This window comes from Ammodytes marinus (genome assembly GCF_949987685.1).
Source record: "Ammodytes marinus genome assembly, chromosome: 3".
Classification (NCBI taxonomy): Eukaryota; Metazoa; Chordata; class Actinopteri; order Uranoscopiformes; family Ammodytidae; genus Ammodytes; species Ammodytes marinus.
This window is the reverse complement of record NC_137232.1, coordinates 11,630,576-11,656,807: the sequence shown is the minus strand read 5'-3', so window position 1 is coordinate 11,656,807 and position 26,232 is coordinate 11,630,576. Positions and strand designations below refer to the sequence as shown.

General features: G+C 40.6%; 1 protein-coding gene across 1 annotated transcript; it reads right to left on the bottom strand.

Annotated features, from left to right (window-relative positions):
* Positions 1 to 16,876: 16,876 nt before the first annotated feature.
* LOC307248320 (olfactory receptor 10A3-like) lies at positions 16,877 to 22,499 on the bottom strand (the record flags this gene model as incomplete). Its single annotated transcript, XM_080024723.1, has 2 exons — positions 16,877 to 16,945; positions 21,561 to 22,499. The coding sequence occupies 2 exons, from the start codon at positions 22,497 to 22,499 to the stop codon at positions 16,877 to 16,879; spliced, it is 1,008 nt and encodes a 335-aa protein (XP_079880849.1).
* Between the last annotated feature and the right edge of the window lie 3,733 nt (positions 22,500 to 26,232).

Here is a 26,232-nt window from a genome sequence, read left to right as displayed (position 1 = left end):
CAGTTACTTGATACATGCACTGTTATTTTGAATACTCTTTTTCGTCCCTGTTTGGCTGCAGTTTCTACTTATTGAATTATGTTGTAAAGTTGTTAGTGTGCTTTTGGCTGCATCACTATGACAATCTGATAATCAGATGGTGGACAGAGGCTCATTATTTGATCCCTTGTGTCCAGTTTTGATCATTCATTGGCCATTCAAACTATAACAAAACCTCTCTAATTGTTCTCACAACATTATTAACAGCAAAACAATTCAAACTAAATGTATACCCTTGAAGGACCAAAGGGTTTTAGTTGACTAAATAAGCCTATGCAATCATACATCTGCACTCATTGCACTACATGGGCTTATTAAGGGTGAAATGTTCCAACATATGGAGTAATATAGTTGTGGTATTTATTCTTCTAATGACAACAGAGCTCTTGGGGTTTTAGATTTGACAACATATTAAGAGGAAAAAGGTCTCAGATCAGCCCATTAACTCTTACATGAGTGATGTCAATCCGAGAGTCACTGTGTCGTATATAAACACTCCCAGATGTGTTTGTTCATGAATGCATTGATGTTAATTTTCAAAAGCCAAGTCAGGATTCAGGAGTCATGCCAATGTATCTCACGTCTATGTGCTAATGTTACATGTGTTTTATATCTTCCTCCATTTCATTTGATAGTGCTGTCTAGGGACTGAGGGAAGATACTGTTTAATTGCTATGTCAGCAGTTGTTTCTCTCTCTCTTGACTGTGGAGTAATGATAGTAAAATACTTTCATGTACCAAGTGTATGCCATTATAATAACAGGCATTTGAACTCATAACCCCACCCCTCTCTCTCTCTCTCGCCCTCCCTCTCTCTCTTCCTCTCTCCCTCTCTCTCTTCGTCTCTCCCTCTCTCTTTCTATCTCTCTCTATCTCTCTCTCGGTCTCTTTGCAAATCCACCTATCCTCCATTTTTAATCCTCTGTATGGAGAAACAGAGCAGATCCCTCTCTTCCTGTCAACATGTGCTCTCAATCTATTATCGTTAGTGCACATCGGCCGGCTGTCTGTCTAGAACGCTTACAATCTAACACCCTCATGTCCTGCTCCATTTACCTATTTTTAAAAAGGTTTTTGCCCTTACTTGAAATATAAGTTATAACTAATGTGCTGGTAAATATGACCCTACCGTTTTCAGTGTGTTTAACTTTATGGCCCTTTAGTGTAATAATTATTGGGTTATTACTACATATTTTAAAAGGAGTTAAATGATTAAAGATAGGAACATAGGCCATGGCTGCAAGCCTTCAACTGAAGGGGGAACCAATCAAACACAGTTGTTATTAATATCAAAGATTTATGTCCAGACTGAAATGTATCAATCTTGGATTACCTCCTACATACATGTATCTCTGTTTGTTTTCTGCTGCAGGGGGCTTCATGTTTAAGCAGTGGAAGGAGAAGTACCTCGTCCTGACCATGGAGGGCAGCCTGTTGCTGTGTCGGGACCCGGACTCCCCTCCGGAGCAGGTGATCGCGCTACAGGTCAGCTGTGAGTCCATCGCGTCGGGCCGGGACATCCTGGACCTGCCGCGGCTGCCTCCAGGGGGCAGGAGGGACTGCTGCTTCGCCCTCATCCTGCCCCAAAACAAGTTCCTCCTGCTGCTCTCCGACAACCCCGAGGACTGCAAGTGGGTTTCAGTTCAATTTTGTAGTTTAAATTTAAAGGTGTAGTGAGCGATTCTAGAGAATGCTTGTTGTCAATTTTTTTTGTCAATCTCCCCATGATTCGTTAACTGTTCATATTATGTGTGTACTGCAAATAAAAACTGGTGATAATACACAGCCTAGGTTCTGTAAATGCAATGGGCATGTTACTAGTGGACCCTCTTTGTTTACATACTAGTTTACAGAGCCTAGGTTGTGTATTAACACCAGACTATTTTCCAGCACGCACAGTATAGACAGGCAGCCGTTCATGAGTAGATAGTCAATGATTTTGACAACATGCATCCTCCATAATTGTGACGCAACCTTTAACAAGCTTTTTTGCATGATACCCAGGGGGCAAAGTGATTTTATGGACATGGAGCGTTGTAAAAGGTTGTTCACCAAAAATGACATCTAGGATCTTCCACGATCACAACCTGGGTGGACAACCTTGTCAACAAGCTGCTGGAAAGCTACAGCGGGCCGACATGGCAAATCAGAACCACTGTTTAAACCTGCAGTGTGTAGAATTTTGGGTTTTATTTCCTAGCAGATTTTGTAGAAAGTAATTATAATATACATAAGTACATTTAATTTAGTGCATAATAGCTGAAAAAAATGTTTTGAATAATTTTTTTTCCCTTAGAAAGGGTCTCATATATGTCCATATTTCTGCATATTTTGGACCAAGGCCTAGTGCATTGTTTAAAATGTAGAATTGTTCTTGTCCTTGAAGGCTACTGTAGCTTCTGTTATTATTCTAAAGGGGTGGGGTTACCCAGGGAGCGTTGCATTCTAGAACTTTGTAAAACTTTCTTGATGATGTCATATTACACACTGCACCTTTAATAATAATAATAATAATAAATTTTATTTATATAGCGCTCTTCTCTCACTCAGAGCGCTTAAAGTGAATGGGGGTGAATGGGGATGGGCTAATGGGGAATTTTTTGAACTTATAGATATCATTATGAAACTTTGCCAGTTGATTACTGATATTAAAACAAAAACTTTTTGTATTACAGTATTTTCGAACATTTTTAAATAAATATGAAAAATCATCATTATCTTACTAATGATGCGAACATTTGCATATCTGCAAAGCCCCAAAACCTAGATGTTGGAAGAAAACAAAGTCAATTTGTTTTTACATTTTTAAAACAAAACAAGTGTCCAACTGCCTGAAGACTTTCCTAATCACAGTTCAAATTTGATCAATAACCCATAGAAAATACATTTTTTACACAGTTACATTTCATAGACAGTGCGGAACGCGTCATAATCGGAGGCCACGCCCATTGTGGGGGAAAACAATTCACAGCGCTCCGTTCACTTTATATTGAATGACACTCGTATTCGGCAAACAAACTTAATAAAAAGGTAATACAACATGCCTTTCACAAATACACGTTACATACTCTAAAGCCATGACTCTTGTCTGTCTATACGAGCTGTTTTTGTGAAAAATGATTGAGTAATTTTGAATATCGAGACAAAACTCTTAACTAATGTATGCTGTATGCTAGGCTAATGTTAGCCTTCTGCTGTAGGCTAGCCAGGTCGGACGGGAAAAAACACCTCAATATCTAAAATTACTAAATTATTTTTCACAAAAACAGCTCGTATGGACAGACAAGGGTCGTGGCTTTAAAGAAAGTAACGTGTTTTTGTTAAAAGGATGTTTGAATACGTTTTAATTACGTTTGTTTGCAGTAGACAGGTCTCCTTCAATACAAAGTGAACGTAACAGTGTTCAACGGTTTCCCCCACGATGGGTCCGACCGGACAAAAACACCTCAATATTGAAAATTACTCAATTATTTTTCACAAAAACAGCTCGTATAGACAGATAAGAGTCGTGGCTTTCAAGAAAGTAACGTGTTTTTGTTAAATGGATGTTTGATTAAGTTTTAATTAAGTGTGTTTGCAGAAGACCGGTCTCCTTCAATGCAAAGTGAACGGAACGCTGTTTCATGCACTGTCTCTATGTGCTATGGACCAAAAGTGTCCTTTTGGAGTCTCCAGCTGGTATTTTAGGAAACGGCTAGACATTCCCTTGGAAAAAACAGTGTAACAAATTCATTTTCTATGGGTTATTGATCAAATTTAAACTGTGAATAGGAAAGGCTTCAGGCAGTTGGACACTTGTTTTGTTTTAAAAATTTAAAGACAAATTGACTCTGCTTTTGTCCAACATCTAGATTTTGGGGCTTTGCAGATATGCAAATGTACGCATCATTAGTAAGATATTGATGATTTTACATATTTATTCAAACTTTTTGGAAAATACTGTAATGCAAAAAGTTGTTGTTTTAATGTCAGTAATCAAGTTTCATAATGATATCTATAAGTTTAAAAAATTACTTATTAGCCCACCCCCATTCACTTAAACAGTGGTTCTGATTTGCTCTATGTCGGCCCCCTGTAGCTTTCCAGCAGCTAGTTGACCAGGTTGTCCACCCAGGTTGGGATCCTGGAAGGTCCTGGATATCATTTCTGGTGAACAACCTTTTACAACGCTCCATGTCTGTTTTTCCAAAAAAAGGGGTTTTGCCCCCTAGGTATGACTATGAAAAGGAATACTGCCAAAACATCATATACAGTAATACAAATTCGATAACATTATTCTTGCTGTTCAGTTGAGTTGAGTTTGCATCTTCTTGGTGGAATGCACATATTGGAAGTGACTTTGGATTAAAGTGTCAGCTAAATTGAATGGAATTGAATATGAGACAAAAACTTTCAAATAATAGGCTATAATACAACAAAAATCTATATATTTTCAAGGGTCTATGTCCTTTGCCTTTGCCTCACTCATTATCAAATGCTAACTGCAATCAGTGACTTATTGACACACATACTGAGATCTCCTCTGCCCCACTTTCTATCAGACATGTTTACTGCATGTTTACTTATGATATCTACAAGCCTGGCCCTGGTTCAAGTATAATGACTCGTTTTACCTTCCACAGTCTTTGGCTGAAGCTGATCAGGAAAGTGAGAGAGGTGAGTCAACAGTTCTTGTTTGAAAAATATGACTTTATTATGTCTGTCCACTTGTTTCATCATTTTCATTTATTGTTTAGATTTTCCTATTTTTTCTTTAATCGTTCGAAAAAAACACAATTCAATTCAATTCAATTCAATTACATTTTGACATAACATTCCAACAGGATTTTTTTGGGTGTTTGTTCACATAATACAGTATATATGAAGCCATGAGGTACTACTAGTACACAGTGTATCTCATTGTGTTGTAGGGCATTATTTTGCACATAACGTATATTATGCTTTGTGGATAATTTTTTTCACAGTTACAGTTCACCATTGAATCCTGTTACAGGTCACGTTTCCCCAAATAAGAATGTGGCCAAGACACAGTTTGTAATCCAGCGATACTTTGGCAACAAACTCAAAAGTCCAACCCCCTTTATCCAAACAATATGGCAACACAATAAGCTGCAAAAAAAAGTTTTAAATATTTCTCTGACATTGTTTGTTTATCTCATTTTCCAGGGTGTGATGTCTCCTCTGACCCTGGCGAGGCAGCGCAGTGTGACTCCCTGCATCACAGACAGAGAGCCGCTGCCCGACTCGTCTAGTGATAAAGAGCCCGGCTCGCCCCGCGTTGGAGAGGGAACGCCGCCCTCACTACGAGTCACTGAGCGAGGAGGCTCACTCAGGATCAGCCAACACCCAGGTGGGCTATCAATCAATCAATCAATCAATCAATCAATCAATCAATCAATCAATCAATCAATCAATCAATCAATCAATCAATCAATCAATCAATCAATCAACCAATCAATCAATCAATCATTATTGACATAGCACTTTTCATAAAAGCAAATGTAGCACAGAGTGCTTAATACAATCCCCCACCCCCCTCCCACGACACACCCAGAGATATACACATGCAAAAACAATCCCCCTCCCACCCATCCATACCCAAAGCGATAACATGTTTGACCAATAAGAAATTCATTAAAATATATCCAATATCAGCAGGTGGTCTGAAGTTACTTGATAGATTCATATTCAGATTCAGATTCAGACAACTTTATTGGGGGGGAGGGTTTAGAAAAAAACAAAAGGCAAATACAGAAAACATCTTCAACCACTTAGACTAGACATAGGGTTCATTTAGAAGAGAAAAATGGCATATAATAAAACACAAGCAAATTAAGAAACACAGTAACAAATTGTAATACATATTGGAAAGATAGATATAATGATAGTCATCAGTTTTTATTGTTTTGAAAGAATTGGTAACACTTTATAATAACTATCCGTTGTAACTCGTTAATAGATCATTAGTAAACTCTTATTTAATGATTATTAATGATTTGTTAAGTGTTTGTCAGCAGTTTGTTAAGGATTTATAACAATGGTAGATAGTTAATAGCTTAATAATTGAATCAGTTCATCTGGGAGGTAATCCGAGATTAACTGATCACGTCACGTTCAAGTCCATGGCATGCACAGTGTGTATTGAGTTTATTTAAAAATATTTGAAAATGGGGCTGCCCTCAGTTGCCCATGCACTGTGTATAGTCTATAGCCTATTTCAGCCTCGTTGGTATCTCGGATTACCTCCCAGATGAACTGATTCAATTATTAAGCTATTAACCATGTACCATTGTTATAAATCCTTAACAAACTGCTAACAAACACTTAACAAATCATTAATAATCATTAATTAAGAGTTTACTAATGATCTATTAACAAGTTACAACGGATAGTTATTATAAAGTGTTACCAAAGAATTAATTGTGTCCTGCAGCATTTTTGTATTTTACATGTGTTTCTCACTCACGGTAACGTTATATTGATATGCAGGTTTGCTTTTGATAAAAGTGGCTCATACATCGTCAAAGGGGCGGCCATGTTTTCTTCATTTGTTTGTGTGAGTCATGAGTGAGGCTTTCTCAGCTGTGGGAAACGGATGAGCATAAAAGACAAACTCACTGACAAACATCTGGATGGTATACTGTTGCCAATATCAACTTATTACAGCCCACATTTAAGCATGCCGTTTTGTGCTGACACATCCAGCAGACAGCATGGAGTCAAACCATATCTTAAGGATATCTCCCCTAGTGTTTTAGTTGTGGTATGGCAGACCAACTCCTGTTATACATATCTCAGGGAAAAATGTCTTTATTCTTCACAAGCCACTCTTTATAGTGGTTAAGTGTAGCTATTTGATGTTTGTGTTTGAACTGTGTCCAACCCCATCTCACGAAGGGAAAGTTTGCAGCTTACTTGATCTTATACACATTCAGGAATATTGGAAGACTTCTGGCAATAGTTTAAAGCAGGGAAATTACTATGTATTTCCAAATTTGGATAAAGAGTGAAAAAAAGGATCACTTTCAACAATGTGACAACATGCAAACTTTTCCCTTAGTTGGTGTATTTAAAGAGGAACTCAAAGTTTATGAAAAAGTCAGATTTTTCCTGGGATTATCATAAATGACCTGTAACAGCAAATGAGACCATCAGCGTAAACAATGCTATTTTGTTTTGTATGCCTTTGTGCGGATACATTTTCCCGGGAACTTAGACAAAACGATTTTAGTCAGGCAGACTGGAGCATCCTGTGTTTCCTTAATGGTACTGAATCCAAGTTTACTTTCTTTCACCATCGTCATATTACCTTTATTAATCCAACAGTCAAATATTAATACATTACCTCATCGCTGTCTCTCTTTACCTCGCTTCCTAAACAAATGCAGAAATGCTTGTGTCGTAAAAACACTACTGCTTTTGTCCAAACGGGGCGCTAGAATCAACAAATACTGAAAGTTCCTAGTTGTCAATTCAAGTAAATGTTTCATAAATGTAGTTCCTTTGTTAGGGTCTGAATCCCCGCCAACTTCAACAAAACAATATATGGCAGGCAGACTGGAAAGTCCTGTGTTTCCTAAACGCTACTAAATCAAAGTTAACTTTCTTTCACCATCATCATATTACCATTATTAATCTGACGGTCACTTATAAGTATTATCTCATGCAATGCATCCTGCACCCTCCACCCTCAGGCGCTGGTGTCATACAAACACTACCTCATATGTCCAAACGGGAGCTAGAATCAACAAAAAAAAAAGTTCCTAATTGTCACTTTAAGTAAATCAGTCATCAAATAAACTACATATCATTGCTTATTGTTGCTATTATTTCCCATATATCTCCTACAGCCACTGGCCGCCAGCGGCAGCCTCTGCGTAGTGTTTCCGTGGCGCCCCCTCACCGTGTGTCAGATTGTCTCCGTCATGGTAACAGCAGCGATGCGCGGGCGGTGCGGGGCCTGTGTCTGCTGATGGGAGGGGCTCAGGCCACCTCTGCCCTGGGTTTCATCAACTCCGCCTCTGCTTCGTCCCCATTGGCTGCCAGGGCCTCGGACCTCCTCGCCCACGGCAACGGGACCTTCTCCGAGCTGCCTGCGGGGGGCGCCTTCACGTGCAGTACGGACATGAACTCTGACACTCACTTCAACAGCTTCGACTTCGAGGGAGACTCCGACTTTGACGCGTTTGACTGTGGCGGATTTGTCTTTTAAAAAAGGTGCAATGTGTAACTTTTGGGTTGTGAGAGAAGTGAACATTTTCTAGGATATATTAAGGAATATATTGAAGGAAAATTGGATCTCTGGAACACTGTTTTGAAGTTACAAATCTAACGTCAAAGTTACTGTTTCACTGTTGTTCTGTTGTTCTTTACAGCAGCTAAAGGGCTATTCTAGTCTTGCATTTGGTTCCAGCGGTGCTTCAAAATGATTTTCTGTTTTGATTTATTATGATGATAACTCAATACTAAGAATTCTATGTCGAGAAAAAAAATGTTTTGTTAACTAACTGCAGGCTCTGCAAATGTAAATAAAATCCCCCTTCCTCTGAAACCGCATAGTGCACCTTTAAGATTTGACTATAGAAAGGGATAGAAACTGTTTGAAAGCTATTTTATTCTCTTAAACCCTATGTGTTGGTTTTTCCTTTATAATATAAGGGCATTGCTATTCATGAATGGCCTACTGGGTTTTCTATGCGTCTAATGTATAAATGAATGAAGCTGTCTTGGTCCTGGCTTGCTCCTCAGGTAAATCATTAATGATCTTGACTCACCTGAACACTGTCTGTCTGTGTAGTATCACTGTTTCCATGGCTACAGGACGGCTTGAGGTTAACTAGGGTGAGTGGTGTGATGATTTTAGACAGCCACATGGACAGCTCTGGAAAAAATTAAGAGACCGGTCTGGATTTTTCTTCGATCTTCTTCTTTACATTACTTAATAGAAATGCTCTTAATGACAATATTTTGGGGGGAATTTGGTGGACAAATTGTCAGTAGTTTATAGAATAGAATACGACCAAAATGTTCATTTTACTCAAACATATGCCTATAAATAGTAAAACGAGAGACACTAAATATTTGGAGTGGTCTCTTAATTTTTTCTAGAGCTGTATAGTCTAAACCATGTATTTTTACACTGTTTGTCTTATCACTGTGTTCATTTTGTATATACCATATATATATTTTTTTCAAATTGTGAATATATTTTCCTAATCCACATTCTATTCCATTCTATCCATTGTTTCTTATTTGAAATACATTCCAAGTGTGATGTCTAAATAAATGCTGCTGTCACAATGACTGTGCGTCTTTCGATATTAACTGTCCATCTGCTATTTGTTTGTTGGCGTGCAGATAGTAGGCCGATGTTTGCAAAGGAGGGATGTTGGAGCAGATTGGTTGTGTGTGTGTGTGTGTGTGTGTGTGTGTGTGTGTGCTTATCTATTTTATCACACAGAGAAAAAAAATAATCTCTTGGGTTGAGCAACTCATGTGGACACTGCATGTGCTCAGATAAACAACGAGCACATGCTTTTAAACCACTGAGTCAAACCGCACATGCCTTCTCTGCTTTGCATGAAAAGAAAATCCTTTTTGTCATGTTTTAAAAAACAAATTGTATCATAAACCAGTCAATTAGTTACATATACAAAATATAATTTTGTAATAACATTCTGAATAGTTCTAAGAATGATTATGGAAAGCTTAGTTGATGCAAGTGCTTTAGAAGTTGAGATTTTCGGTTCAGAGTATTGAAAAAAACACATTTTGAGAAGTGGCAAAGTGCAACTATTGACTTAAATGAAGGACTGCTGTAACAAAGGGTTTGTTCGGCTTTCTATCATTACATAATCGCTATTATAATATAATGAATGAGGTTTTTCTTCCCTCAGTCTTCCCTTGGCCCAGCTGTCCTGTTCATCCTAACCCTACATTTTACCATGTGTGATGTCATACATTCGAAAATGTAGGGTTAGACAGTGAGACCATAAAACACTCTTTCTGCCTTTTCTCAGGCTAGGATGAACCGATTTCTAAAAGAAAAATGCACATTTATGCTACATAGGATCTCAGAGTTCAACACCCCTTAATATTTCCACCGGTGAGGTCTTTAACCATCTTGAATCTTGAATAATTTTTGATGCTTTATTTTTTACAAAATTATTCTCCACTTTACAATTTACAATGTATACATCCAAATATACAATTCACCGCAAGGAGAAATCATAATCCAACTTTTCAACCTAACAAACAACAACCCATGAGGTAAAACAAGTAGGGGAGAACGGGGTAATCTGAGACACGTTTTACATTTGCTCCCCTCTAAGCGAGCTAAAATGATTCATCACTCAAATTTACACTTTTCCCATTAATTCAGGATGTTTCCTAGAAATGGGCATCAGCTGAATTTATTCAAGACAAAGGGCAGTGAAAATATGATTGTTTTAAAAAAAGTTGTCATGTGTCTCACTTTACCCCAGCTGTGGGGTAAACTGAGAAAGACCAGAAAAATCAAGGGGGTAAACTGAACCACTTGCTTTTCCACTCTGAAACTACCATAACGACACAAATTGTAACAGTTAGAATCCTGACAGCTAGCTTGAAAACCAAATATTCCAAAACTGATGTCGGACTAACAGAATCATGGGGTTTGGTCAATTAAGCAAAGCATTTTTCTAAACACTTGAAAGTAATTCTGATCAATTACAACATATAATTCATATTCAATAATTAACATTCAAATGACCGGGCGAACCAGTTAGATTAAAACAGTCTGGGGGTCAGAACATAGGACCCTTAAGGCCAGTTAGTGTCTGGGGGTCAGAGCAAAGGACAATCAGAACCAGAACAGTCTGGGACTCAGAACAGGACTACACCCAGCTGTCATTTTCCATCTTTTGAGTATTTTTTCTGCATTTGTTTTATTGGGATCATTCATTGAATAAAGACATATTTCTTAGTGTATATTGTTGTGTGTGTGTGTGTGTGTGTCACATCTTCTACCCTGACATACAGTAGCCTAGGATATATTTGGTTGTTCTCTTTTACTTAATGATATGAAATGTTGTTGAAGAAGTAGGCCAGTAATTCAAATGGGTGTAGTTTGAAGATTGCTTAATTCTTGCACATTTTAAGAGACGAATGGCTAATCAGCGTTTATTATTTTCTGCATATGTAGTTGATGTCAGGATTGTACCGAAATGGCAGGCCAGAACCCAATAGCACGACAACAAACCGTTCAGGTATAGCAACAAAGTTTAATAAAGAATCAAACCAGGTAGTAGCGAGGCAACAAGTCCAAGAGGGGCAGGCAAAGGGAATCCAAAATCCAAAAGGATGGGTCAGAACACAAACAGGCAGGCAGGTAAACAGGCAGGAATTCGGAATAGGCTGGAGAGCAATGTAACACAAAGACAATCTGGCAGGGAACTGAGGGAATGAACCGGTATATATACTGTGGGGCTAATAGCTGATGGGGAGCAGGTGAGTGTGGTTAGGCCAGGTGGAAGTAATCAGCAGGGAGTGCAGAGCAGGGGGGAGTGGCCGGGTCTGAAATGACAAGAGAGTTAATATGGGAACAGACAAGTGACAAAAAAATAAATTGTGGCTGAAGTAGTGACAGAACCCCCCCCTCTAGGGACGGCTCCTGACGTCCCACCAGGCTGATCAGGATGGTCCCTATGGAATGTGGTGATGAGGTCGGGGTCCAGGATGTGGCGAGCCGGGACCCACGAGCGCTCCTCAGGGCCATAACCCTCCCAATCAACCAAGTATTGGAAACCCCTTCCCCGTCGTTGCGACCTGATGAGACGATGAACCGAGTAGGCAGGCCCTCCATCAATGAGCTGGGGGGGCGGCGGGGGTCTGGAGGAGGGCTGGAGCTGGGACTCTTTAACGGGTTTGATCTTGGATACATGGAAGGTGGGATGGATCCTCATGGAGCGAGGAAGACGGAGACGGACTGCAGCAGGATTGATGACTTTATTGATGGAGAACGGACCCACAAACCTGGGAGCCAACTTCCTAGACTCCACCCGGAGCGGAAGGTCCCGTGTAGACAACCAAACCTTCTGACCCGGAGTGTAACCGGGTGCAGGGGTCCGACGGCGATTGGCATATCTCTGGTATCGGTCGGACGAGCGCAGGAGAGCAGCACGGGCCCGCACCCAGGTGCGCCGACATCGCTGGACGAACGCCTGGACAGACGGGACACTGGCCTCTCGCTCCTGCTCAGGGAACAATGGAGGTTGATATCCTCGAGAGCACTGGAAGGGGGAAAGACCTGTTGCTGAACTTGGAAGTGTGTTGTGAGCATACTCCACCCATAGGAGCTGCTTGGACCAGGAGGACGGGTTCTGGGATGTGATGCAGCGCAAGGCAGTCTCCATCTCCTGGTTCATCCGCTCAGTCTGGCCGTTGGATTGAGGATGGAAACCCGAGGATAAGCTGACCGTGGCCCCCAACAGCTGACAAAACTCTGTCCAGAAACGAGAAGTGAACTGCGGCCCCCGGTCGGAGACAATGTCACAGGGAAGGCCGTGCAGACGGAAAACATGATGCAACATAATTTCAGCTGTTTCCTTGGCAGATGGTAACTTGGGCAACGGAACAAACTGAGCAGATTTAGAAAATCTGTCCACAATAGTAAGAATAGTGGTGTTACCCTCGGAGGGAGGCAGTCCGGTGACGAAGTCGATCGAGATGTGGGACCACGGACGATGAGGAACAGGCAGTGGCTGAAGAAGGCCCGCAGGGGCATGGCGAGCGATCTTGTGCTGGGAGCAAACACAGCAAGCAGCGATGAACTCCTTGGCGTCCTCTTCCATGGTAGCCCACCAGAACCGTTGCTTCAGCAGGGCTAGAGTGCGCCTAACCCCTGGATGACAGGCAAGGCGAGAAGAATGTCCCCACTGGAGGACCTGAGAGCGGAGATTCACAGGCACATACAGACGATTATCAGGGCAAGCACTGGGGGCCGGGTGGTCGGCCTGGGCCCGTTTTACCTTGTCCACAATGTCCCAGGTAACTGCGCCGATGACCATCTTAGTGGGGAGGATGCTCTCAGGATGTGTGGGAACATGTTCGGATTGGAACTGACGGGACAGGGCATCTGGTTTGACGTTCCTAGAACCTGGGCGATAAGACAGGGTAAAATCAAAACGATTAAAGAACAACGCCCACCTGGCCTGACGGGAGTTCAACCGTTTGGCTGACCGGATGTACTCCAGGTTTTTGTGGTCCGTCCACACCACAAACGGATTCTTCGCCCCCTCCAACCAGTGCCTCCACTCCTCGAGAGCCATCTTAACCGCCAATAGCTCCCGGTTTCCAACGTCATAATTTCTCTCCGCTGGGGACAATTTGCGGGAGAAAAAGGCACATGGATGTAACTTTTGGTCTTTACCTGACCGCTGAGACAGGACTGCCCCCACCCCGGAGTCTGACGCATCCACCTCAACGACAAACTGGCGTTCTGGATCTGGTAGGATGAGGATGGGAGCAGAAGAGAACCGTGACCTTAACTCACTGAACACCCTTCCTGCAGCAGGGGACCATTGGAAGGCTACCCTTTGGGAGGTGAGGGCTGTCAGGGGAGCTGCTACAGAACTATAGTTGCGGATAAACCTACGATAGAAATTGGCAAACCCCAGAAATTGTTGAAGCTTCTTACGAGTGGTGGGGACCGGCCAATCCACCACCGCTTTAATCTTGGTGGGATCCATGTGAATACTTCCGACTGAAATTATGTATCCCAGGAACGACACCTCAGTGGCATGGAACTCGGACTTCTCGACCTTCACGAACAGCTGGTTCTCTAGGAGTCTCTGGAGAACCCTGCGGACATGCTGCACATGGTCCTGTTCGGTCTTGGAGAAGATGAGGATGTCATCAAGATAAACAAACACAAATACATTGAGAAAATCCCGGAGCACATCATTCACTAAGGCTTGGAATACTGCAGGAGCATTTGTGAGTCCGAAAGGCATTACCAGGTACTCGTAGTGGCCCCTAGGGGTATTGAACGCCGTCTTCCACTCATCCCCCTCCCGAATGCGAACTAGGTGATAGGCATTCCTGAGATCAAGCTTGGTAAACACAGTGGCCCCTTGCAAAAGTTCAAATGCAGAAGAGATGAGTGGGAGGGGGTACCTGTTCTTAATGGTGACATCATTCAGACCGCGGTAATCGATGCAGGGCCGGAGGGATTTGTCCTTCTTACCCACGAAGAAAAACCCTGCTCCAGCAGGTGATGAAGAGGGACGGATGAGGCCTGCTGCCAGTGAGTTGTTTATGTATTCGTCCATGGTCCTGGTCTCCGGGGCTGACAGAGAGTAGAGCCTCCCCCTGGGTGGGGATGAGCCAGGGAGGAGGTCAATGGCACAATCATACGGGCGGTGTGGGGGAAGAGAGGTGGCCCGTACCTTGTTAAACACCTCCTTTAAGTCGTAGTACTCCGACGGGACACCTGAGAGATCTGGGAATTCATTAGAAGAAGGGGTGCTGCAGGCAGGTAACAAGGCAGATTTCAGACAGACCGCAAGACATTGATCACTCCATTGTAGAATGGAACCGGTTCTCCAGTCAATGTGTGGATTATGTTTAATTAACCAAGGATACCCCAAGACCACTGGCTGCTGAGGTGCATTAATCAGGTGAAAGGTTAGTGATTCAGTGTGGTTACCTGATATGCCCAGATGAACAGGAACTGTGCGATGGGTTACAGTGCAGAGGAGGCGCCCATCGAGAGCAGTAGCCTCAATAGGCTCGGCCAAGGGTTCCAGGTTAATACCCAGCTGCATGGCAAGGCCCCGATCCAGAAGGTTGGTGTCAGCTCCCGAGTCAATGAGGACAGCGACAGTATGGGACAGACCATTAAAGTTGAGCTGGGCATGAAGTAGTGCTCGAGAGGGACCTTCAAAGTTCTTGATGCGGCTCACCAGCGCCCTCTGGATTCCTGGTGAGCCCTGTCTTTTACTGGACAGGATGACACGTAATGGCCTCCCTCTCCACAGTACATGCAACAGTTCTCCCTTTGGCGCCGTTGTCGTTCAGCAGCTGACAGCCTGGTCCTGCCCAGCTGCATGGGTTCAACTGGGTCACTAGAGGCAGCAGCGGTAGGAAAACCCGTTGAAGTGGAAGGTGAAACTGGAAGACGTGGAAGGCTACGGGAAGTGCTGGTCAGTACCTTCTCTCGTCTCCTCTCCTGGATACGTCCATCGATGCGGATAGCGGTGGCGATGAGAACGTCCAAATCCCCTGGAGGATCCCGGGCCGCCAGCTCGTCCTTGATGGCGTCAGAAAGTCCGTTGTAAAAGGCGTCAGCCAGGGAGGAAGAGTTCCAGTCACTCTCTGCAGCGATAGTCCGGAACTCGATGGAATAATCAGTCACTCTCCGGCTCCCCTGAGCCAGGTTAAACAGACCCCGAGCAGCCTCTCGACCAGGGGTAGCATGATCAAACACCTTCCGAAGACCCTCAGAGAAGGCAGCCACAGAAGAACAGAGAGCCGACTGCTTCTCCCACTCGGCGGCACCCCAGTTCCGGGCCCGCCCAGTAAGCTGGGTGATCATGAAAGCCACTCTCGACCTCTCCGTGGGATATGTGAGAGGTTGTAGTTCAAAAGTCCATGAGCACAGAGTCAGAAAGGAGCGACAGGTATCTGGAGCTCCAGAAAAGCGCTCTAGAGCACTTAAGCGGGGCTCTGGCCGCGAGACAGCAGGGACAGGAGGGCTGGTGGGTGGTTGAACCGCTGGGGTCTGGCTGTCCAGCGTGAGCTGCTGGAGCTGGCCGCTCAGAACCTCAAAATGCTGATTGTGGCGTTCCGAAGCTTCCTGGAAAGCCACTTCCATAGCGGTGAACTGTCTCGAATGCTGGTGTAGGGCGGCACCTTGTGCTGCCACTTCTTCCTTAAGAGCCTTTGTGTCGGCTGGGTTCATCTTTGGGCCAGATTGTACTGTCAGGATTGTACCGAAATGGCAGGCCAGAACCCAATAGCACGACAACAAACCGTTCAGGTATAGCAACAAAGTTTAATAAAGAATCAAACCAGGTAGTAGCGAGGCAACAAGTCCAAGAGGGGCAGGCAAAGGGAATCCAAAATCCAAAAGGATGGGTCAGAACACAAACAGGCAGGCAGGTAAACAGGCAGGAATTCGGAATAGGCTGGAGAGCAATGTAACACAAAGACAATCTGGCAGGGAACTGAGGGAATGAACCGGTATATATACTGTGGGGCTAATAGCTGATGGGGAGCAGGTGAGTGTGGTTAGGCCAGGTGGAAGTAATCAGCAGGGAGTGCAGAGCAGGGGGGAGTGGCCGGGTCTGAAATGACAAGAGAGTTAATATGGGAACAGACAAGTGACAAAAAACTAAATTGTGGCTGAAGTAGTGACAGTTGACTCTTTATATTGTCCCCCGTCTTCATATTTAAGTGGTTTTGACGGCAGTTTGTCCACCACACACTTGGCATGATAAGACAAGAGATTTATTCTTGTTCTTTTCATACTGGGAGAGACATTACGCCTGTGTATCGCGCTGGACCTGTGGTGTGGCATTGGGAGAGGAAGCCTTGACAGCGCCCTGATTTAATCTGCATGATAAGGTTAAGATCTCTCTATAACAGTTGGTCCCATGATTCTAGCCTGTTTTGTTCAAAATGCCTTTGTATTTCACATCCCTCAATTAACACCTGTCATTTTCACATGGGCCTATTTTAATAAAATATTCAGATGATCCAGCAGATGTAGGGTGTTTCAGTTCTGTAGGCAGCTCAAGGGACAGTGTACAAGGACAGGGAACTGGTGGACAGTTGTGTTAGCTGAATTTCAGGAGGACTAAGCTGAATCTCCATTCTGGGAGAAGAGGTTGAGTTGATGGAAGGCTACAAACACCTGGACCTTCACCTGGACAACAGATTAAAGCAAATGTAACGTGCAGACTGTTTACATTCTTACTGCTGCGGGGACACTTACATTTCCCTTTGAGGATGAATAAAGTATAGGCCTGTAGGCCATTTAGGCCTACAGTAAATCTATCCATCGTATAGCCTATTCAATTTGGATTTTAGATTGTCGATTGCATTATGTTTTATAATCTCTAAAATTAGCTAATTTTGGTTCCTACTTCGAAAAAAACAAAGAAAGAACAAAAGAGAAAAGCTTCATGGGGCCTTCATATTGTGGTATCTGAAAATAGGCTTGAGAAAATAGGCTACACATCCATGACAAAATTATAACTTTGTTGACCAAACGAATACATTGCTGGAAATCTCTTGACATTTAAAGATTCTCATGGTTCCGCCACATGCTTTGAAATAGGCTACTGAAGTAATGTAGAATTCTGCTTTGGAAATCTATAGGGTGAGTTGCCCTAATGTGGGACACCTAAGGTCCAGAACATTTATCTCTCATTTCTGACTGACAGGGGTTCCCTGTGATTGAAGTCATATGAATTCTCAGTTTTGATTATAAAGAGAATGGAGGGGAAACAGTCAAAGTAAACCATGTGAAGTCCAGAAAAAGGACAGTGAAATAGGTTTTAGAGGAAATCAATGCTAAGGCTTTACATTTGTCATTATTAAAACAATGTTAATTATTTTAATCAAATTGTTATGATACAATTACGAATCAAATTATGTTTTTTATCTAGCAGGAAGCAAGAACATATTGTGCAAATTTAAACCATCAAACCTGAGTAATGCATCTTAGACCATGAGTGTTTATGACTTGCATTTATTAAGGGGATATTGTTTTTTTATGCATAGGCTACTACAGACTGTCCCAGATTAGAGCAAACATATTATCGTGAGCTATTTTGCACATGGACCACTAATATATGTGCCATTTATTTTCTGAGTATGATAGGCCTATCTGAATCATCTATTGTAAAAATGTGAAACGCTGTTGTTTCTATAACCTATTCATATGGTTTCCTATTACTCCGTTCGTAGGTTCTGTTTCTCTTAAACCTACTGGCGAGTTGGTTTTTATGAAAAACGATTGGAGTGAGCGCTCTTCTCAGCTGTTTGTGTAAAACATCTTTCAGTGCAGTTAGAATAGCTACCGAAAATTCCGTGACAACTATCAGGCTTCAGACAGATCATATGAATTTGCTGTATCAAGATTATGAAAGTAAAGGACAAAGTTCTAGCTAGAAATCTTATAAAAACAACACCACACAAGGATTTATGCTCTTTTTAGCTCACAATTCGCACTGAAAAAGGCATTGGTGGCAGCCATTGCAAGTCCACAAGGGCTGTCTACTGTCACGTGATACACGCTCAATCTCCGCTGTCAACAAATGCACGTTGTTGAGGCAGCGTCATAAGCGTCACAGCAAGCAGCTGATCAAAGATAAACAAACCTTGCGAGGTCCAGAATAATATTCGTGATAACCATAAAACTAAATCGTACACATTCACTGAGTGAAGATTGTGAAAGTATGACACACATTTCTCACCAACAATGTTATCAAAAACCCAATTAATAACTTATAAATCTTTTAAAAATCTGAATAAAAACTGTAGCAATGGCGGCCACAGCTTGGATTTCATTTCCCCGGGAGAAACTTGAAAGTCACGTGACATGTATCTGTCCAATAGAAATGAATAGCGCCCGGGGTGGCATTACATTGTAGTGAATTGAACCCCCAATCCGTCTTCAGACGGCGGCAAAGTCTGATTTCACGTTAGTGACGGACGGTAAGAGGCCCTGGCCCACAGTCGCACTTTGACGTTCTAGGAGTGAGACTGTGTTGCCTCATACATTCCTACAAGATTAATCTTCATATTAAGAGAAATACATTTTGTATTACACTTTGTCTAAAAATGTAATAAATATGCAAATTAGCCAATATCTCATTAAATATGCATACATATTAACCCTTGAAGTTACAGATTTTCTGAGGGGATCACAATGTTCACAATGACAATGATTATAAGATCATAGAAGAGTGTAAACATTTGGATTTGATAACTAATGAAAATGGCTAAAAAAACAGTCAACCTATTACGTACTGTATGTACTTATGTTGAATGAGATAATGCCTATTAATGTGTGTTAATACACACAATATATGCATCAGAAAAATCCCAATAATCTATTTGAATATGTCTGACATTGTGCATGTAACAGCTTGACCAGACATGACATACGCTTTGCTGAACTCTCTAAGGAGAAAAATACAATAAATGTGCCGTAAAACCAAAACAAAACATTGACGTTTGTTTTGTTGATGTGAAAACAGAAGTAATGCTCATAAACAAAAGAACTAATTGTACAAACTATTAATAAAAGGCTGTTGTGTAGTTAGATCATTAGAGCAAAGGTCCTTTCAGCCAGTCAACATGTGTGTCCCTGAGGATTCTTCTGTTTAACAACAGTTTCAACTAATTCCCTCAGAAGGAAAATTGCAGTCCGAGCTGTGAGACCAATCAGTATAAACACACACACACACACACACACACACACACACACACACACACACACACACACACACACACACACTGGTCTACAGAGAGGGCCATAATGACCTTCCGTCATACCTCATCAGAACTTCAACTTGAGAAAATAAAAGTTGTATTGATAAATAGTAAACAGTAAAAGTTTAATTGATATTGATATTGAAATTGAAACATTCAGATTCTTGTGGAGTCAGTGATTCTGGAGAACGCTTTTTGTCCAAATTTCCAAGTGAATATCTTCTCATGATCCACTACCTGTTTCGACTGTGTGTGACCTGAACAAATAATCCAGTGTCAAACCTAGGCTCTGTAAATGGGCTTGATGCTACCTACGATGGGCCCCCTTTGTTTACAGAGCCAAGGCTGTGTATTAACACTGGATCTGTTTTCAGATCACACACTGTACAGGCAGGTAGTGGACTGTGAGGAGATATTCACTGATTTTGATAAAAAGTGATTTTGACAACCTTTTTGGTACGTTACTCTCTAAATCGTATTACAGAAGTACAACCTAAGTGGGGGGCACTCGTGGTGTAGTGGTTAGAGGTTAGGTTAATTTTCTATAAACTCTCGGGTAAAAATGTATCAAAAGCAAAGACACTTGGCACCAATTAATTTAATGTGAATTGGTATTTGGTAGAACCGACACAATTGTGCAAAGCTGGTAGAGACATACCCCAATAGACTTGGAGCTGTAATTGCAGCGATAGGTTGTTCTACAACGTATTGACTATTATTAGTATTGGGGGGCTGAATATTTTTGCACACCACATTTTTCAGTTTTTTATTTATAAAAAAAATTGTAAATCATATTTCATTTTTCATTCCACTTAACAATAATGCACCACTTTGTGTTGGTCTATCACATGAAATCCCAATAAAATAATTTTATGTGTGTGGTTGTAACGTGACAACATGTGGAAAAGTTCAAGGGGTGTGAATACTTTTGCAAGGCACTGTATCTAACTATGTGTACATTTGCGTATTGTTAAAAAACAACAATCTAGATGTCAGGTAAAACCAGAGTTTAAAATCTTCTGTTATATTGCAGAGGACAACAGATGGCAAGGTTTCAGTCATAAGACATGGCAGCTAAATTTAAAATGTCAATATTTACATATGTGTACAAGCAGAGACTCATGTGTAGATTTGCATCTCATTAAAAAACAACAATCTAAATGTTAGGTAAAGCCAGAGTCAAAATCTTTATTTAGTTTTTTTTTACAACATATCAGTGTCCAGAGCTTTACAGAACAGATTTTGGATAAAGCCTTCTTTCATTGTATAAATAAAAAAAGACTATGTAATATGTACAACACAACACAACACATATAACAACATTATTTCATTTCACAATACTTCATATGAAAATGGCAAATTGCTGCATTTATAAAACACTTTTATCTAAGGTGCAACATGTGCAGATAGGGGATAAAACCAACTAACGATGGACTTTTATTCACTGTTGTATCAGAACAAGCCAACTTTACAACAAGGTACTTATGACAACAGTTAATATCACTGTTTATGACGTTCCCACACAATGTCAAACGGATGTTTAAGGATAGAATGATTAAGAACTTCACAAAAAGTACAACCATCAAAGTAACAAAGATGAGCGCCTTTTTAGATGTTATACGTGTGTTATATTGCAGAGGACAACAGATTCATACAACTAATAATTCATATTCAATAATTAACATTCAAATGACGGATAGAACCAGTTAGATTAAAACACAGTCTGGGGGTCAGAACACAGGACCCTTAGAGCCAGCTAGTGTCTGGGGGTCAGAGCAAAGAACAATCAGAACCAGAACAGTCTGGGACTCAGAACAAAGGACTAGACCCAGTTGTCATTTTCCATCTTTTGAGTCTTTGATTAATACTTTTCTGCATTTGTTTTATTGGGATCATTCATTGAAAAAAAGACATATTACAGCTAAGGACACATGGACATGTGGAGAAACAAAATGCAGAACCTGCTCTACTAACTAACAATTAACTTTAGCGCGCCCAATAAAATATATTGTGAATTTTTTTTTGTAATTCCCTCGCACAGTATCTCTGTTTTTATGACAGCACATGTGTTTGTATGTTTCTCTTATTTTGGACATTTGCAATCCAAACATGATAGGATTTAAAAGTGGCTGTAGGATCACAAAATACACAGACAGAATCATGCTTAACACACTGGGTAAACTGCTCATGTCAAATCTACTCCGAATAATTTCAAAGCAGCAACCGAATGAAAAGTTAATGAGAGACACCAGCTGAGGTGTGCAGGTGCTGACCGCTTTCTGTCTCGTCTGTTTGGAACCAGAAAAACAGATTTTAAGAATTTTCATGTAAGAAAAAAGAATTGGAAACAGAGGCACTACCACAGAAAGCACGATACCAAAAAGACCATAAATGTTATTCACTGTAGTGTCAGAACAGGCCAACTTAACAACAAGGTAGTTTCTACACAAAAGACCGTTTAAGACGTTTCCACACAATGTCAAACGAATGCTTAAGGATAACGTGATCACAACTTTTACAAGAGAGTACAACCATACCACAATGACGAGGATAAATGCCTTTTTAGATGTCATACGTGTGTTATACTGCAGAGGGCAACAGATGGCAAGATATCGGTCATAAGACATGACGGCTAAATTGACAAACTCTACATTTGCATATGTGTATATACAATAAATCTGTAGGTAGCAATATGTAGCAGAAATAGTGTGAATGTCAGAGATAATTTGGATTAGAAGAAATGGAAAAAACCCCATGCTGCCATACAACTCATTAACAAACAGGCTGCAAAGGAAAAAGTACATTGGTTCATGTAAGCTTCTGTTCATACAGATAACCACTATGAGAGATGAGTTGGCAATACCTATCACAATGTATAACAATGCAGTTATCATGAAATACAAGTATCTCAAAGTCCCAACATTCAAATAAGCTCCAAGAATGAAATAAGACAAAGTTAAAGAAGTAGAATTTGCCATTATTAACAACTGAGTGGAAATGTCAAAAACTCCCAAACCTCCCAAATGTCCAATACGTACCGTAGGCTATCGTTTACTTGCCTCCTCAACAGTAGATAATGTACCTCAGTGTTAAATGAAACACAGTGTCACATCACACAGTTCACTGTTTACTGTTCACTGGCTATTCTGTAGAGACGCTGTCTGCTTTATACTTTACAGAACAGGCCAGAACCACTGTCTATCAATGGGCATGTTCAATGACGTCTGCACAGTAGGTGTGTGTGTGTGTGTGTGCCATTATTCTTTTATTTATTTAAGTTGTGATCACTTTATCCTTAAGCATTCGTTTGACATTGTGTGGAAACGTCTTAAATGGTGTTTGGTGTAGAAACTACCTTGTTGTAAAGTTGGCCTGTTCTGATACAACAGTGAATTACATTTATGGCCTTTTTGGTATCATGCTCTCTGTTGGAGTGCCTCTTCTTCCCATCATTTTTTCTTACATGAAAATGATTAAAATCTGTTTTTCTGGTTCCAAACCGACGAGACAGAAAGCTGTCAGCACCTGCACACCTCAGCTGGTGTCTCTCATTAACTTTTCATTCGGTTGCTTCTTTGAAGTAATTCAGAGTAGATTTGACATGAGCAGTTTACCCAGTGTGTTTACCCAGTGTGTTATAATTGCAGCGATAGGTGGTTCTACAACGTATAGACTATTATTAGTATTGGGGGGCTGAATATTTTTGCACACCACATTTTTCAGTTTTTTATTTATTAAAAAATTGTAAATCATTAGTGTGTGTGTGTGTGTGTGTGTGTGTGTGTGTAGTTCACTATAGCAAGCTGTAACATGTTGCTACCTACGATGGGCCCCCTTTGTTTACATACCAGTTTATGTGATTGGTTTGTAGAAGGCCTAGGTAGCCTTCATCAGTTTGAATGGAAATTAATTAACAGATTTATTGATTAATTGCATTACCACAATAATAATACTCCTTGGTTGTTTTTTTGTTTAAAAGAAAAAGATTTTGGTTTTAAAAAACTTTCAATTGGGGTAATGGTAAATGGACTTGTATAGCGCTATATCTCCGTTTATCACAGACCCAAAGCGCTTTACATTGTTTTTGTACACATTCACCCAGTCACACACACATTCATACACCGATAGCAGCAGCTACCACGCAGGGTAGGCTTAGCACTAGGGTGACGGACGGACGGTAAGAGGCCCTGGCCCACAGTCGCACTTTGACGTTCTAGGAGTGAGACTGTGTTGCCTCATACATTCCTACAAGATTAATCTTCATATTAAGAGAAATACATTTTGTATTACACTTTGTCTAAAAATTTAATAAAATATGCAAATTAGCCAATATCTCATTAAATATGCGTACATATTAACCCTTGAAGTTACAGATTTGCTGAGGGGATCACAATGTTCACAATGACAATGATTATAAGGTCATAGAAGAGTGTAAACATTTGGATTTGATAAATAATGAAAATGTCAACCTATTACGTTCTGTATGTACGCATGTTGCATGAGATAATGCCTATTAATGTGCGTTAATACACACAATATGCGTCAGAAAAATCCCAATAATCTATTTGAATATGTCTGACATTGTGCATGTAACAGCTTGACCAGACATGACATACGCTTTGCTGAACTCTCTAGAGAAAAATACAATAAATGTGCCGTAAAACCAAAACAAAACATTGACGTTTGTTTTGTTGATGTGAAAACAGAAGTAATGCTCATAAACAAAAGAACTAATTGTACAAACTATTAATAAAAGGCTGTTGTGTAGTTAGATCATTAGAGCAAAGGTCCTTTCAGCCAGTCAACATGTGTGTCCCTGAGGATTCTTCTGTTTAACAACAGTTTCAACTAATTCCCTTAGAAGGAAAATTGCAGTCCGAGCTGTGAGACCAATCAGTATAAACACACACACACACACACACACACTGGTCTACAGAGAGGGCCATAAGGACCTTCCGTCATACCTCATCAGAACTTCAACTTGAGAAAATAAAAGTTGTATTGATCAGTAAAAGTTTAATTGATATTGTAACATTCAGATTCTTGTGGAGTCAGTGATTCTGGAGAACGCTTTTTGTCCAAATTTCCAAGTGAATATCTTCTCATGATCCACTACGTGTCTCGACTGTGTGCGACCTGAAACAAATAATCCAGTGTCAAACCTAGGCTCTGTAAATGGGCTTGTTGCTACCTACGATGGGCCCCCTTTGTTTACAGAGCCTAGGATGTGTATTAACACTGCATTTGTTTTCAGATCACACACTGTACAGACAGGTAGCGGACCGTGAGGAGATATTCACTGATTTTGACAACCTTTTTGGTACGTTACTCTCTAAATCGTATTACAGAAGTACAACCTAAGTGGGGGGCACTCGTGGTGTAGTGGTTAGAGGTTAGGTTAATTTTCTATAAACTCTCGGGTAAAAATGTATCAAAAGCAAAGACACTTGGCACCAATTAATTTAATGTGAATTGGTATTTGGTAGAACCGACACAATTGTGCAAAGCTGGTAGAGACATACCCCAATAGACTTGGAGCTGTAATTGCAGCGATAGGTTGTTCTACAACGTATTGACTATTATTAGTATTGGGGGGCTGAATATTTTTGCACACCACATTTTTCAGTTTTTTATTTATAAAAAAAATTGTAAATCATATTTCATTTTTCATTCCACTTAACAATAATGCACCACTTTGTGTTGGTCTATCACATGAAATCCCAATAAAATAATTTTATGTGTGTGGTTGTAACGTGACAACATGTGGAAAAGTTCAAGGGGTGTGAATACTTTTGCAAGGCACTGTATCTAACTATGTGTACATTTGCGTATTGTTAAAAAACAACAATCTAGATGTCAGGTAAAACCAGAGTTTAAAATCTTCTGTTATATTGCAGAGGACAACAGATGGCAAGGTTTCAGTCATAAGACATGGCAGCTAAATTTAAAATGTCAATATTTACATATGTGTACAAGCAGAGACTCATGTGTAGATTTGCATCTCATTAAAAAACAACAATCTAAATGTTAGGTAAAGCCAGAGTCAAAATCTTTATTTAGTTTTTTTTTACAACATATCAGTGTCCAGAGCTTTACAGAACAGATTTTGGATAAAGCCTTCTTTCATTGTATAAATAAAAAAAGACTATGTAATATGTACAACACAACACAACACATATAACAACATTATTTCATTTCACAATACTTCATATGAAAATGGCAAATTGCTGCATTTATAAAACACTTTTATCTAAGGTGCAACATGTGCAGATAGGGGATAAAACCAACTAACGATGGACTTTTATTCACTGTTGTATCAGAACAAGCCAACTTTACAACAAGGTACTTATGACAACAGTTAATATCACTGTTTATGACGTTCCCACACAATGTCAAACGGATGTTTAAGGATAGAATGATTAAGAACTTCACAAAAAGTACAACCATCAAAGTAACAAAGATGAGCGCCTTTTTAGATGTTATACGTGTGTTATATTGCAGAGGACAACAGATTCATACAACTAATAATTCATATTCAATAATTAACATTCAAATGACGGATAGAACCAGTTAGATTAAAACACAGTCTGGGGGTCAGAACACAGGACCCTTAGAGCCAGCTAGTGTCTGGGGGTCAGAGCAAAGAACAATCAGAACCAGAACAGTCTGGGACTCAGAACAAAGGACTAGACCCAGTTGTCATTTTCCATC